This window comes from Chiloscyllium punctatum, chromosome 44 (assembly GCF_047496795.1).
Source record: "Chiloscyllium punctatum isolate Juve2018m chromosome 44, sChiPun1.3, whole genome shotgun sequence".
Lineage (NCBI taxonomy): Eukaryota > Metazoa > Chordata > Chondrichthyes > Orectolobiformes > Hemiscylliidae > Chiloscyllium > Chiloscyllium punctatum.
The window spans coordinates 39,185,030-39,198,286 of NC_092782.1; the positions used below are offsets into that span (position 1 = coordinate 39,185,030).

A 13,257-nucleotide genomic window follows, 5' to 3' on the forward strand; every position below is an offset into this window, starting at 1 on the left:
CAAACTCCGTACAGACAGTCGCCTGAGGTTGGAATCGAACCTGGGTCCTTGTGCTGTGAGGCAGCCGTGCTAACCACTGTGCTACCATGCCGCCCCTTTTACCATTTTCTCTGTTCTCTTTGTTCTTACTGAAGCATGGGTAGGTTCTCAGCTGTAGCTCCTGGAAGCTCGGAATGGCGGCTGGGGATACTGGAGCATTTGCGAGGCTAAGAGTATCATTGACAGTACATATAGAGAGGTGGTCACACCATTGGGTAAGACTCCATAGGCAGCAAAGGAATGGGTGACCACCAGACAGAGTAAGAGGATGACGCAGGTAATGCAGGAAACTCCTGTGGCTACTCCCCTATTCAACAGTATACCACCTTGAATACGTTTTAGGGGATTGGCCTCTCATGGGCAAGTGGAAGCAGCCAAAGTCATTGCACCATAATTGGCTCTTCTGCACAGGACAGGAGGAAAAAGAATGGCAATGCTGTGGTATTAAGGGATTCAATGATAAAGAGAATACATAAACTGTTCTGTGGCCACAAACAAAACTTCAGGATGATATGTTACCTCCCAGGTATTAGGGTTAAGGATGTCTCGGAGTGGCTACAGGACTACCTGAATTGGGAGGGTGAACTGTCAGCGATCATAGTACATATAAGTACCAAAGACACAGGATTGAGGTCCTAAAAGCAGAAATAGAGAGCTAGGAAGAAGACAAAAGTAGGACCTCAAAGTTAGTGATCTTGGAATTGCTACTGGTGTCACATGCTAGTCGGAGTAGAAATACCAGGATATGTCAGATATATACATAGCTGGAGAGATGGTGTAAGAGGATTGGGACTGACTGTGTGGGAGCTGGCTCCAGTACAAGTTTGACTGGGTCCACCTGGGCATGATTGGAACTGATGTCCAAGTGAATGAATTTGCAAGTGTGGTCGGGAGAGTTTAAACTAAAATGGCGGGGAAATGGAAACCTATACAGAGACAGTAGACAGGGAAATAAGGAATAAAACAAAGACAGAACGGGAAATCATAGAATCCCTATAGTGTGCAAACAGGCTATTTTGCCCCAACAAGTCCACATTGACCCTCCAAAGAGTATCCCACCCAGACCTTTCTCCTACCCCTTTTACTCTACATTTCCCATAACTAGCGCACCTAACCTACACATCCCTGAGTACTATCGGCAATTTAGCATGGCCAATTCACCTAACGTGCACATCTTTGGATTGTGGGAAGAAACCGGAACACCCCGATGAAACCTACATCGACATGGGGAGAATGTGCAAACATCCCACAAACAGTCGCCCGAGGCTGGAATTAAACCAGAGTGCCTGGCGTTGTGAGGCAGCAGTGCTAATAGGCAGAAACTTCAAGGGCTAGAACTAAGCAGACCACAGGACTAAGAATGCTAACAAGATAAGTCTTAAAGCCTTAATGTGCAAAGCATTCACATCAAGATGGATGAATTAGTTGCACAAATAGATATAAAGTGGTATGATACACTGGAGATTAGAGAGACATGGTTGCAGGGTGACCAGGAATGAGAACGAAATATGCAGGGATTTTCAATTTTTAGAAAGGTAGACAATGAAGAAAAGGAAGTGGGGTAGCACTGCTGATTAAAAAATAAATTAATGTGATTGTGAGGAAGGATTTTAGCTCTGGTGAAGTAGAATTTGGATGCGGGAGCTTAGAAATACCAGTGTATAAAGGATAATTTTACTTATCAATATGTAGAGGAATCAACTCAACAAAAAGGCCTTCCTTGACTGGGTTTTGTGCAATGAGGAAGGAATTGACAATCTAGTTGTGTAAGGGCCCTTCAGGAAGAGTGACCACAATAGGATAGAATTCTTCATGAAGATGGAGAGAGACATAGTTGTTTCTGAGACTAAAGTCCTAAATGTACATGAAGGAAATTATAATGTAATGAGGCATGAGCTGGCTATGATATCATTCTTTAAAGGGAAGATGGGGGATGAACATAAGCAAGTATTTAAAGAGCGCATGGATGAACTGCAAAAGTTATTTATCCCATTCTGGCATGAAAACAAATGGAAAATGTGGTAAGGAAAGTAGAGGGATTATTAAATCCAAGGAAATGGTGCACAAATTGGACAACAAACATGAGGATTGGGAACAGTTTAGATTTCAGCAAAGGGAGGCAAAGAGAATGATTAAGAGGGGAAAAATAGGGTATGAGAGTAAGCATGCAGGGAATTTACAGACTTATACTAAAAGCTTCTATAAGTATGTGAAGAGAAAAAAAATATTTTCCTACAGTGTGAAACAGGAGAATATTTAATGGGGAACAAAACAGATGGTGAATTGGTCAAATACAAACTTCACTTCTGTCTTCACAAAAGAAGACACAAATAATATGCTAAAAATAAGACCAAAGACCATGAGACATAGGAGCAGAAATTAGCCCATTCAGCCCATTGAGTCTGCTCCACCATTCAATCATGGCTGATAAGTTTCTCAACCCCACTCTCCTGCTTCCTCCCCATAACCCTTGATACTCAACCAAACTATCTCAGTCTTAAATATACTCAATGACCTGGCCTCCAAAGCCTTCTATAGCAATGAATTCCATAGATTCACCACACTCTGACTGAAGATGTTTCTCCTTGTCTCCATTCTAAAAGGTATTCCCTTTACTCTAAGGCTATGCCCTCAGGTCCTAGTCTCTCCTACCATGGAAACATCTTCCCAACATCTACTCTGTTCAGGCCATTCAGGGAACACAGGGTCTAATGCACTAATGGTCATCTTCCAAACAACATTAATGGATACATTCTCCATGGCACCACCTTCATCAATGAGAGACACTGCCATCTCATGCAGGATAGATTTTGGTTTGTCCGTTTGGTATTCTTGCAAAACATCTCAATGAGCACAAGGTGAACAGCTTAAACGAACTGTGCCTTTTATACTCAAGTTTACTGATCATTGTTAATGAACTGAGCATTTTATTCCAGAATAATTACTGAATTAAATTTGAATTAATCTAGTTGCTCTGATGGGATTTGAACTCGTGTCTCTGGAATATGTGTCTGGAAGTCATCTGGAATATTACTCCAATAACTTTACCAGTATGCTATCTTCGTCCTTTCAAAGGCAGTCATTGAATAGCCACTAAGACCTGAAATTTTAGGTTATATTTCTTCTGCTTGACCTCATGGAGACTCAGCACCAAGTTAATTCCTCATAATATTTAGCCTTGGTTAAGAATTGGCTGTAGCTGTTTATTACAACTCTCTGTTGATTTTTATATGCAAAATCCTACCTCATCAATGGCCCAGGGGCTATAAAAATGCCCATCTTCAGATGGCTGCCACCAACGCAGACGGGTGGAGGAGGATCGAGCCTTCAGTGGGATCTCAAGTGCAATGTATCGGCCCATGTTACTCGAATTGCTGAAGAGAAATTCCTGGAGAACGCCCCAACTAAGGCCCCCGTTCAGGGAATACTGTAAAAGCATCGGTTGGCTCCTTGGGTCTGGGGATGCTTTACCACAACCCAGTCTTAGGAAAAACTGGACAAACCTGAATGGAGAAACAATAGAAATCAAAATTAGTAAAAGATATCAGTTAACATTTCCTAAAATTATAGAATAAAACCACACAGATGGAGGTCATTTAACACATTAAGTCTGCATTAGTACTTTAGGAGAGAAATTCAGGTGATTCCACACCCTTGCTCTTTCCTTGTGTCTCTGTAAGCTTTTTGTGGTTATAGTTATCGTCCAATTCTTTTTGAAAGTTACCACTGGATCTGTTTCCACCATCAGGTAAAGTAGGGCATTTAAAATCCTAATGACAAATTGTGTAAAAAAAACTACTCCCTCATGTCAAATTTTTAAGATCAATCCCTTTATGTGAACATGCCTTGGCATTATTGAGCTGGGGCCATTTGTTATACTGCTGTTTCCTACTATAAAAATATCCAAATAAAATGCAGGAAAATGTTAGCAGAAACACTAAAACAGTAGATTACAATTTGAAACCAGTGATTTTCTGAAGGGCACAGGAAGTGGTTCCAATATAAGATCATGAGAAAAACCAACAGGAGTAGGCCATTTGGCTCCTCGAACTTGCTCCACCATTCAATAGGATCATGGCTAATCTAATATTCCTCATGTCCATTTTCCCTGTAACTCATGTTTCACTGATTGAGCAAGTAGGAAGATGGAGGAAGGGATGAGGGGAAGGTGTTCAGGTGCTGTGGGGGAAAGTGTGTGGAAAAGTGTGAGGGCAAAGTGTGCACAGGATGAGGTTGGATATGGAGTGAGGATGAGGGAAGGTTTGTGGGGAGGGAGAAGGTTGTGTGGGGGTTGTCAGTGGGAGGTGATTGTGATAGGGTGTGAGGGGAGTGTGTGGGAGAGGGTGTGTGTGGGTGGAAAAGTGTATGGGAGGGGAGTGTAAGGAGGAGGCATGGAGGGGTGAAGGAGAGGTTTGTGAGAGGGGTGTGAAGTGATGGTTAGATTAGATTACTTACAGTGTGGAAACAGGCCCTTCGGCCCAACAAGTCCACACCGCCCCGCCGAAGCGTAACCCACCCATACCCTTATATCTACATCTACATCTACCCCTTACCTAACACTACGGGCAATTTAGCATGGCCAATTCACCTGACCTGCACATCTTTGGAGTGTGGGAGGAAACCGGAGCACCCGGAGGAAACCCACGCAGACACGGGGAGAATGTGCAAACTCCACACAGTCAGTCGCCTGAGGCGGGAATTGAACCCGGGTCTCTGGCGCTGTGAGGCAGCAGTGCTAACCACTGTGCCACCGTTGAGGGGGAATATGTGGAGGCAGTTTGTGGAGTTTATAAGGGATGTGAGGTGGAAAGTGTGTAGGAGTTTATGAGGGGACTGTATGGGGATATGTGAGGAGGATTTGTGATGGAGGTATGAACGGTGGTATTTTGGAGACTGTTGGGGAGGTATGCAGGGTGAGCGACGGTAAGGGAAGGTATATAGGACTTGTGTGAGGGGACTATATGGGGATGTGTGAGGTGGATTTGTGTGGGTTTTTGGGGTTGTGAGGGTATGTGTGTGGGGTGGGGTCCTGATAAAGGGCTCTTGTCCGAAACATCAATTCTCCTGCTTCTTGGATGCTGCCTGACCTGCTGTGGTTTTCCAGCACCACACTCTTGAACCTGATCTCCGGTATCATTTTCTCCAATGACACAGTTGCGCATTCCTCTTCCCAGAGGCTGGACTTCCTGCTGTGGCCTGGGATATCCTGCCATCTCTCCTCTTCACCTCCCACCAGCTCCCGAGTTCCCCTTGTCTCTCATATATTTATGTTACAACACATTGTGAATTGGGTATGGCTTTATATGACAACTTTACACAATCTGATAGTATCCCCACCATTTCATCAACAGATGCCTAAGGGAAAGACAATGGAACGAGGACATGCCGCAACCCAAAGGACTAGCCACACTACCATACATCAAGAGCATTTCCGAACTGATAGCCAAACTACTGCGACCACTAGGACTCATAACAGCACACAAACCAACAGCCACTCTCAGACAACAACTCACCAGAACGAAGGACCCAATACCCAGCATGAGCAAAACCAATGTAGTGTACAAAATCCCATGCAAGGACTGTACTAAACACTACATAGGACAAACAGGAAGACAGCTAACGATCCGCATCCATGAACACCAACTAGCCACGAAACGACACGACCAGCTATTCTTAGTAGCCACACACGCAGATGACAAGCAACATGAATTCAACTGGTTTAACACTACTATTATAGGACAAGCCAAACAGAGAACAGCCAGGGAATTCCTAGAGGCATGGCACTCATCCACAGATTCAATCAATAAGCACATCGACCTGGACCCAATATACTGACCACTGCAGCGGACAGCTGGAACTGACAACTGGAAGCGGCAGATTCAAACCACTATAAATACCAAAGGAAAGATCACAGAAGCGCTTCACAGGAGGCTCCCAAGCACTGAGGATGTCACCTAGACAGGGGACGAAACGTCTGCAACACAAATTCCCAGCTCGGCGAACAGAACCACAACAACGAGTACCCGAGCTACAAATCTTCTCACAAACTTTGATATTACTAGCTGGCCTTTAAGCCATTACTTGCACATATCTTGAGCTAGTTGGATGTTGTAGTTATGCTGACTGTTGGATGTCTTGTTAATACCATTAGGTAAAAACAATGAAACCAGATTCTGGTTTAGTGGTGCTGGAAGAGCACAGCAGTTCAGGCAGTATCCGAGGAGCAGGAAAATCGACGTTTCGGGCAAAAGCCCTTCATCAGGAATAAAGGCAGTGAGCCTGAAGGGTGGAGAGATAAGCTAGAGGAGGGTGGGGGTGGGGAGAGAGTAGCATAGAATACAATAGGTGAGTGGGAGAGGGGATGAAGGTGATAGGTCAAGGAGGAGGGTGGAGTGAATAGGTGGAAAAGAAGATAGGCAGGTAGGACAAGTCATGGGGACAGTGCTGAGCTGGAAGTTTGGAACTAGGGTGAGGTGGGGGAAGGGGAAATGAGGAAACTGTTGAAGTCCAATTGATGCCCTGGGGTTGAAGTGTTCTGAAGCGGAAGATAAGGCGTTCTTCCTCCAGGTGTCTGGTGGTAAGGGAGCGGCGGTGAAGGAGGCCCAGGACCTCCATGTCCTCGGCAGAGTGGGAGGGGGAGTTGAAATGTTGGGCCACGGGGCGGTGTGGTTGATTGGTGCGGGTGTCCCGGAGATGTTCCCTAAAGCGCTCTGCTAGGAGGCGTCCAGTCTCCCCAATGTAGAGGAGACCGCATCTGGAGCAACAGATACAATAAATGATATTGGTGGATGCGCAGGTAAAACTAATGGATGTAGAAAGCTCCTTTGGGGCCTTGGATGGAGGTGAGGGAGGAGGTGTGGGCGCAGGTTTTGCAATTCCTGTGGTGGCAGGGGAAGGTGCCAGGATGGGAGGGTGGGTTGTTTGGGGGCGTGGACCTGACCAGGTAGTCACGGAGGGAAAGGTCTTTGCGGAAGGCGGAAAGGGGTGGGGAGGGAAATATGTCCCTGGTGGTGGGGTCTTTTTGGAGGTGGCGGAAATGTTGGCGGATGATTTGGTTTATGTGAAGGTTGGTAGGGTGGAAGGTGAGCACCAGGGGCGTTCTGTCCTTGTTACGGTTGGAGGGGTGGGGTCTGAGGGCGGAGGTGCGGGATGTGGACGAGATGCGTTGGAGGGCATCTTTAACCACGTGGGAAGGGAAATTGCAGTCTCTAAAGAAGGAGACCATCTGGTGTGTTCTGTGGTGGAACTGGTCCTCCTGGGAGCAGATACGGCGGAGGCGGAGGAATTGGGAATACGGGATGGCATTTTTGCAAAAGGTAGGGTGGGAAGAGGTGTAATCCAGGTAGCTGTGGGAGTCGGTGGGTTTGTAAAAAATGTCAGTGTCAAGTCTGTCGTCATTAATGGAGATGGAGAGGTCCAGGAAGGGGAGGGAGGTGTCAGAGATGGTCCAGGTAAATTTAAAGTCAGGGTGGAATGTGTTGGTGAAGTTGATGAATTGCTCAACCATTGTCCAGGTACCTCTTTAGGGAAGTGGTCTAAATGACAATAGCCTGGGTCAGTTGTAGATGAATTGTCGATGGCAGCTTTTAAAGCTTGGCAGCTGCTTATAAATCGTTGAATCGTATTAATGATTTTCATGATCAGAAAACCTGTGGAAAATAAGTCAGCGTCTTTAGTACTGGTTCATAAGGTGTCATGTCTGAAATGTCACTGACAAACTCTTTGTTTGTTACAAATGTTTTGAGGAGATTCTGCATACTCAGTAGAGAAAGTGGAACTGTCACTTTATACTGAAGAAGTTGAAGATTCCATTGCGTTATCTGAGAATGGTCCACATCTTCCTGTATTCTTTCTGATATTGAAGTACATTCCTTTAGTCACTGGCAGTTTTGGCTTTCAAAAAGATCCTCTGCTTTTGTAATGAGAACTCATTATAAGCATATTCATAAGCACACCGATCTGAATTAAAGGAGAATTGATGGTGACATGCTGTGAACAGCACTGGGAGCTACATATGTACTCAGCATCTGTACCTAATATTTGCATGTACTAACCATTAGGTCTCAAATTTGCAATTTCTCCAGCATCTCAGGGAGAGGATATTGGACTCTTAACTGACAAAACATTAAAGAACACTCTGACACACAGTGAGATGAGAACATTCATTTCTTTTATATTATATGGAAAATAAGATACACTGAATTCCTCTCAACTTCTCAACATAACAATCCAGCATGGATAACTGGGCTCAATGATTCATCATGGGACTATTCCTCCACTTTTGAAATGAATATCTGGGGAAGTGGAAGAAGGGGAATAATATTTTTCAAACATTTTCTGAGAAATGTCAAATCTTATGATGGAAAGGATATTTTAAAATAAAAGTAATATCTCTGCTCTTGATATGATGAAAGTGGAGAACAATACACATGTTAAAATCACCACTTGAGTTGGGGGAGGGGTTGTGTGGGATGGAAGATAAAAGAAGGAGACAGAAATGGAGACATTGATATATTAGGTTTATGAATCATCACCTGAAGGGGAACTGAAGTTCAAGCAGACTTGAGAAGTAATTATTGCACGTTAAAATTAGCTGTCACTTGGTGTAACAAATACAGCTTTAATGGAAACATCAATGGACAGATTAGAATGACTGTATAGCAAGCTGTATCAAGACAGGAGGCAGACACTTAATTGTTTTGTTAGGCTTGTACAGTGAGTTAAAGAAGAATGACACTGTTTGCCTGAATGGACTTTTCTCAGTTACACATTATTTCACTTAGAAATATGTTATGTGAATGCAAAACTACTTGTGAGCAATTAAGAAAGGAAACACAATGATTAAATGTGTTACAAATACCTGGCATGTGACAAATCCATATCGACAGTCATCAACATGCGCAGTCCCTCTTCACTGAAGAAGAGGCTGTTTCCACTCGACATTAAGCCACATTTCCTGGATGGCTTCCCACCACTGACCACTAAAAATTTCTCGGGGTCTATTGGACCTACAAATGAAAGCAAGTCAAGTTTTGCATGTAAAACCAGATGTCACAGGTTTGAACAATGCATTTTATTTTTAAGTCAATGTGCATTATAATTACAAAGGATTGTTGCCCAGGAGGTAGAAAGTTTATTATTGTCATAGATTAGAGAGTTGCAAAACTTTATCCTTTGGATAATCTTTAATAAAAGCAATGCTAGGTTATAGTGACTTGGAGACAGGAAGGATTGCAATTGTTGGAAGCCAGAGTCAATAGATGTGATTAGATGCTAGATTATAAATTAAAACAAATCATTCCTGATTACTCACATTCTACCCCATCTATACTCTCAGGTTGGTCAGTTGGCATTTACTGGCATTTCAGCTACTTGAATGATTGAGAATAAGTTCAGCATCAGAAACTTGCCCATTAAACAAAATTAATTTGTAGCCTGCTAGACTCAAAACGTAGAGAGGGGAATGCCCATTCACCACATTAAACAGATGCAAAACTTAGCTACTAAAATGTTCCAGCCTTTGACCTTATCCAATCTCACTTTTTAAAAAATTTATTAATGCTTACATTGTACAAAATCTTAGCTGCTTTTAATTTGTTTATCAAGTGATTCTGTTTCTGTAACTCTCTTGCTAAAACTCTTTATACCTGCACACAAATGGACCTTGCTAAGATCAAAATTCATGAAAAAATTAAAGTGGAAAGTAAATTGGAGGCAGCAAAGATTTCATTTTTTTTACACAGTTAATCCAAAATAGTCATGACTAAAACCTGTTTGTTTTGAAAAGCAGACAGAATTCAGCAGTGTGTAAAGGCACAAAAATGCCTGTAACTGAAGTTGATCGAAGAAAAAAGGATCTTTAACCACCACCTACTTGGAAGCAAACAAAGTGTGTTTCCATGCAATTTACAGCTAATGTAGTTCATAAAAACAAAATTCCTACAGTGTGGAAAGAGGCAATTCGACCCATCGAATCTGCTCCGACCTTCCGAAGAACATTCCATGCAAACCCAGGCCCCGACCTATCCTTGCATTTACCATGGCTAATTCACATAGACTGCACATCCCAGATTAATTAGCATGGTCAATCCATCTAACTTGCATATCTTTGGACTGTGGGAGGAAACCAGAGCACCTGATTGAAGAACAGAGAATGCTGAAAATGCACAAAATTTGTACTGACAACATGGTATTCCACTCTCTTGGAATGCTTTTTTTTAGCCACCAGGAGATTTATGTCTATTCTCGTGGAATCATTCTGGAACAGTTTGTAATCCTGCACTTGTAATATAGACAATGGAGTAGCCCATGTGTGCATAGCAAACAGCAATGTGACAATCACCAGATAATCGATTTTTATGATAGTTATTGAGGGTAAATATTGGATAATTTCCCCATGCTTCCTTGAAATGGTGTCATGAGAACCTTTACAATTATCTGAAAGAGCAGATTGGATTTCAGTCTAACTCATACACACTGGGGAGATTACTACTTCAAACCAATCAATGATTATGCTGTAGTAGACATTTTAATAACCTTAGGCATTTTTAATGGGCATTGGTGGTATTAGCTTGATTCAGTTGGTCAAACCTTTGTGGATTAAGCCCCTAGTCCAACTCCTAAATAATAGTGAAACAGTGGGTGAGTGCTGCATTATTGGAGGTGTTGTAATTTGGGAGACAAGTTCAAGTGCCAGTTTTAGAACCTACGGCACAACTCAAAATGTAAAGCTACTCACCAAAAACTGAAGTCAAAAGCAGAATGGCTGGACTTTTGTCTCATAGTCATTTGAGGGCTGTTACTAGTGAAAAATGGCAGTGATCTGCTTATGTAACTGACACCATAGTGATAACAGCGTTCATTGCATGAAATACTTTGAAACATATTGTTGCTAGGCTAGGCAACCTTATTAATTAATATTCTTTTTCTATTGAATCACACAGATGTACAAAATCAACAGGAAACAGCTGATTACACTGTCCATAAACCATGATGTTTGGAGCACAGAAATATAACACTCTCTTTGCTTCCCCCCACAATTTTAATGATCTCCTAGAGAGAGAAGGAGAGAGCGAGGAGGTTAGTGTCGCACAAAGATCCATATCCCATAAATGGACCTTTATGTTGTAGATTAAAATACTGGCTGTGGTTTTTCATTTCTGTGTCCATCAGCCTGTGACTTTCTACACAATTTACAGAAAGCCAAGTGTGGGGAGCCAAGAGGTGGAAAACCTGTGAATGTCGACTAATAATCTGAACAAGTGTTCCAAATAGGGAACCACCCCATTTTCATCAGGTTTCAAACAGCCTTATATTCCCAATATTCAGCGCAAAATACACTTGAAGCATTATCATCAATATAAACAACAGAAAATGGCCTTCATTTTTCACACATTTTGTTATAACTCTGTACGATTTCCTTTAACCCAATGTTTACAAAATTATAAATACATTGTTTTCAACATACCTTTAAAGTCTCCCTTCAAGAAATCTGGGTTTTTGGAGCTGATTTTACAGGTTGGTCCAGAATATCTAGAGTCGCAAATGCATTGGGTTCCACTGATACAGCTGCCATGTCCATTGCACATCTCCTCACACTGTGGTCCAATGTAAACATTATCGATGGCCCAAGTCACTGGTTGCGAACCTGATGTGTAGAATCCTTGGTACCATCGAAACCTCACAGATCTGTGTCCGTAGGAAGCACATCCACAAAACAAACAATATGAAAATAAACTTGAATGGATCAATAGAAGCTAGGGAAGATTATTTTATATTGTGAGGCAAAACAAACAGCTTCATTGGACACTGGAACTGGAAAGTCAGTTTGCTAAATGAACAACAGGATAACAATTGATGCAAACTCAGTGCACAAGCTGTAAAGAGTTTTTTTACAGCTTGAAGTCTGGATTAAAATGACATGTTCCTGAGAGGGCAGGCAGATGATTCTGCTTGTTTAAGTAGCATTGTAGGAGTCCATGCCTTTACCTATAGAATGGTACCACCAAAAAAGTGAGTGAAAACATATTTATAGAATGTATAATTAAATAAATGCTCAGATTGGCAGAGTTGACAGTGACCAAGTTGACATTGATGGCTTGATAACAGAAAAAGGTCTGAAAATGAAATGGGGCCAGTAAGAAAAAAGTCAATGGAAAACTTGAGCTGGGAATAGATGCAAATGGAAGGGTCAGAATTCTGATTGGCTTGGGACAAGGTTTGCTGTAGAATTCTTTCTTAGTTTCAATTAATTTGCTTTTTTCACTCTTGGTGACATGATGTAAGTGAAACCAGGATCAGGGTGAGGGGATGAATGGGGATGCGGGGTTTAGGGAATCTTCCTATAGATTCAGAACAGGGGAAAGTACAGTAAGATGTAACTGATAAAGGAAGTTGACTTAGATGCTAAGTATGTGCAAAATGAAGACTTTTCACTTGGAAAAATATGATTATTTTATATGCCAGGTTGATTGCATGACACCATCTACCATTTTGGATGCCATTGAGGGGGCTCTCAGGGGATAACAGCAACAGCCAAATTCACGGCACCATGGTTGGCTCTGTTGCAGAGGGAGGGAGAAATAGGAATAGAAATGCTATAGTTATAGAGGAATCAATCGTAAGTGGAATAGATAGATGTTTCTGTGGCTGCAAACAAGAGACCAGGATGGTGTGTTGCCTCCATGGTGCTAGGGTCCTGGATGCCTTGGAGCAGTTGCAGGACATTCTGAAGGGGGAGGCTGAGCAGCCAACAGTTGTTGGGTTACTCCTGGGCAGGATCAAGACTGATGTTCTTGGGGCGGAGGGGTACTTGGTAGAGTGCGTGGGGACGGTTTAAACTAGTGTGGGAGAAAGATGGGAAACAGAGGAGTAGGTCAGTCGATGCAGAAATTGAGAGGGAGGTACAAACTAAGGCAAACATGGCAATTGGCAGGAACAGGTAGGGAAATGCTGCATAGAAATGCAGGGGAGGTGGTTTGAAATGCATGTGTTTCAATGCGAGAAGTGTATTAGGCAAGGTACGTGATGCTAGAGCTTTGGTTAGTACTCGGAACTATGACATGATTGTGACTATGGAGACTTGGCTGAAAGAGGAACAGGACTGACAGCTGAATGTCCCAGGATTCAGGTGTTGCAGGTGTGATAGAAAGAGATGTAAAAGGGACTGGGGGAGTTGCTTTACTGGTAAAGGAGTATCTCACTGTTGTACTGTGGGAG

At 42.7% G+C, this 13,257-nt stretch overlaps 1 protein-coding gene across 1 annotated transcript in view; it reads right to left on the bottom strand.

Moving 5' to 3' along the window:
* LOC140466901 (reelin-like) overlaps positions 1 to 13,257 on the bottom strand; it is a 371,462-nt gene that overhangs the window by 48,975 nt on the left and 309,230 nt on the right. The window contains exons 42-44 of the mRNA XM_072562696.1: positions 11,507 to 11,727; positions 8,900 to 9,047; positions 3,284 to 3,542 (exon numbers count right to left, since the gene is read on the bottom strand). Coding sequence (XP_072418797.1) covers positions 3,284 to 3,542; positions 8,900 to 9,047; positions 11,507 to 11,727 — 628 coding nt within the window. The remainder of the gene's footprint in view (positions 1 to 3,283; positions 3,543 to 8,899; positions 9,048 to 11,506; positions 11,728 to 13,257) is intronic.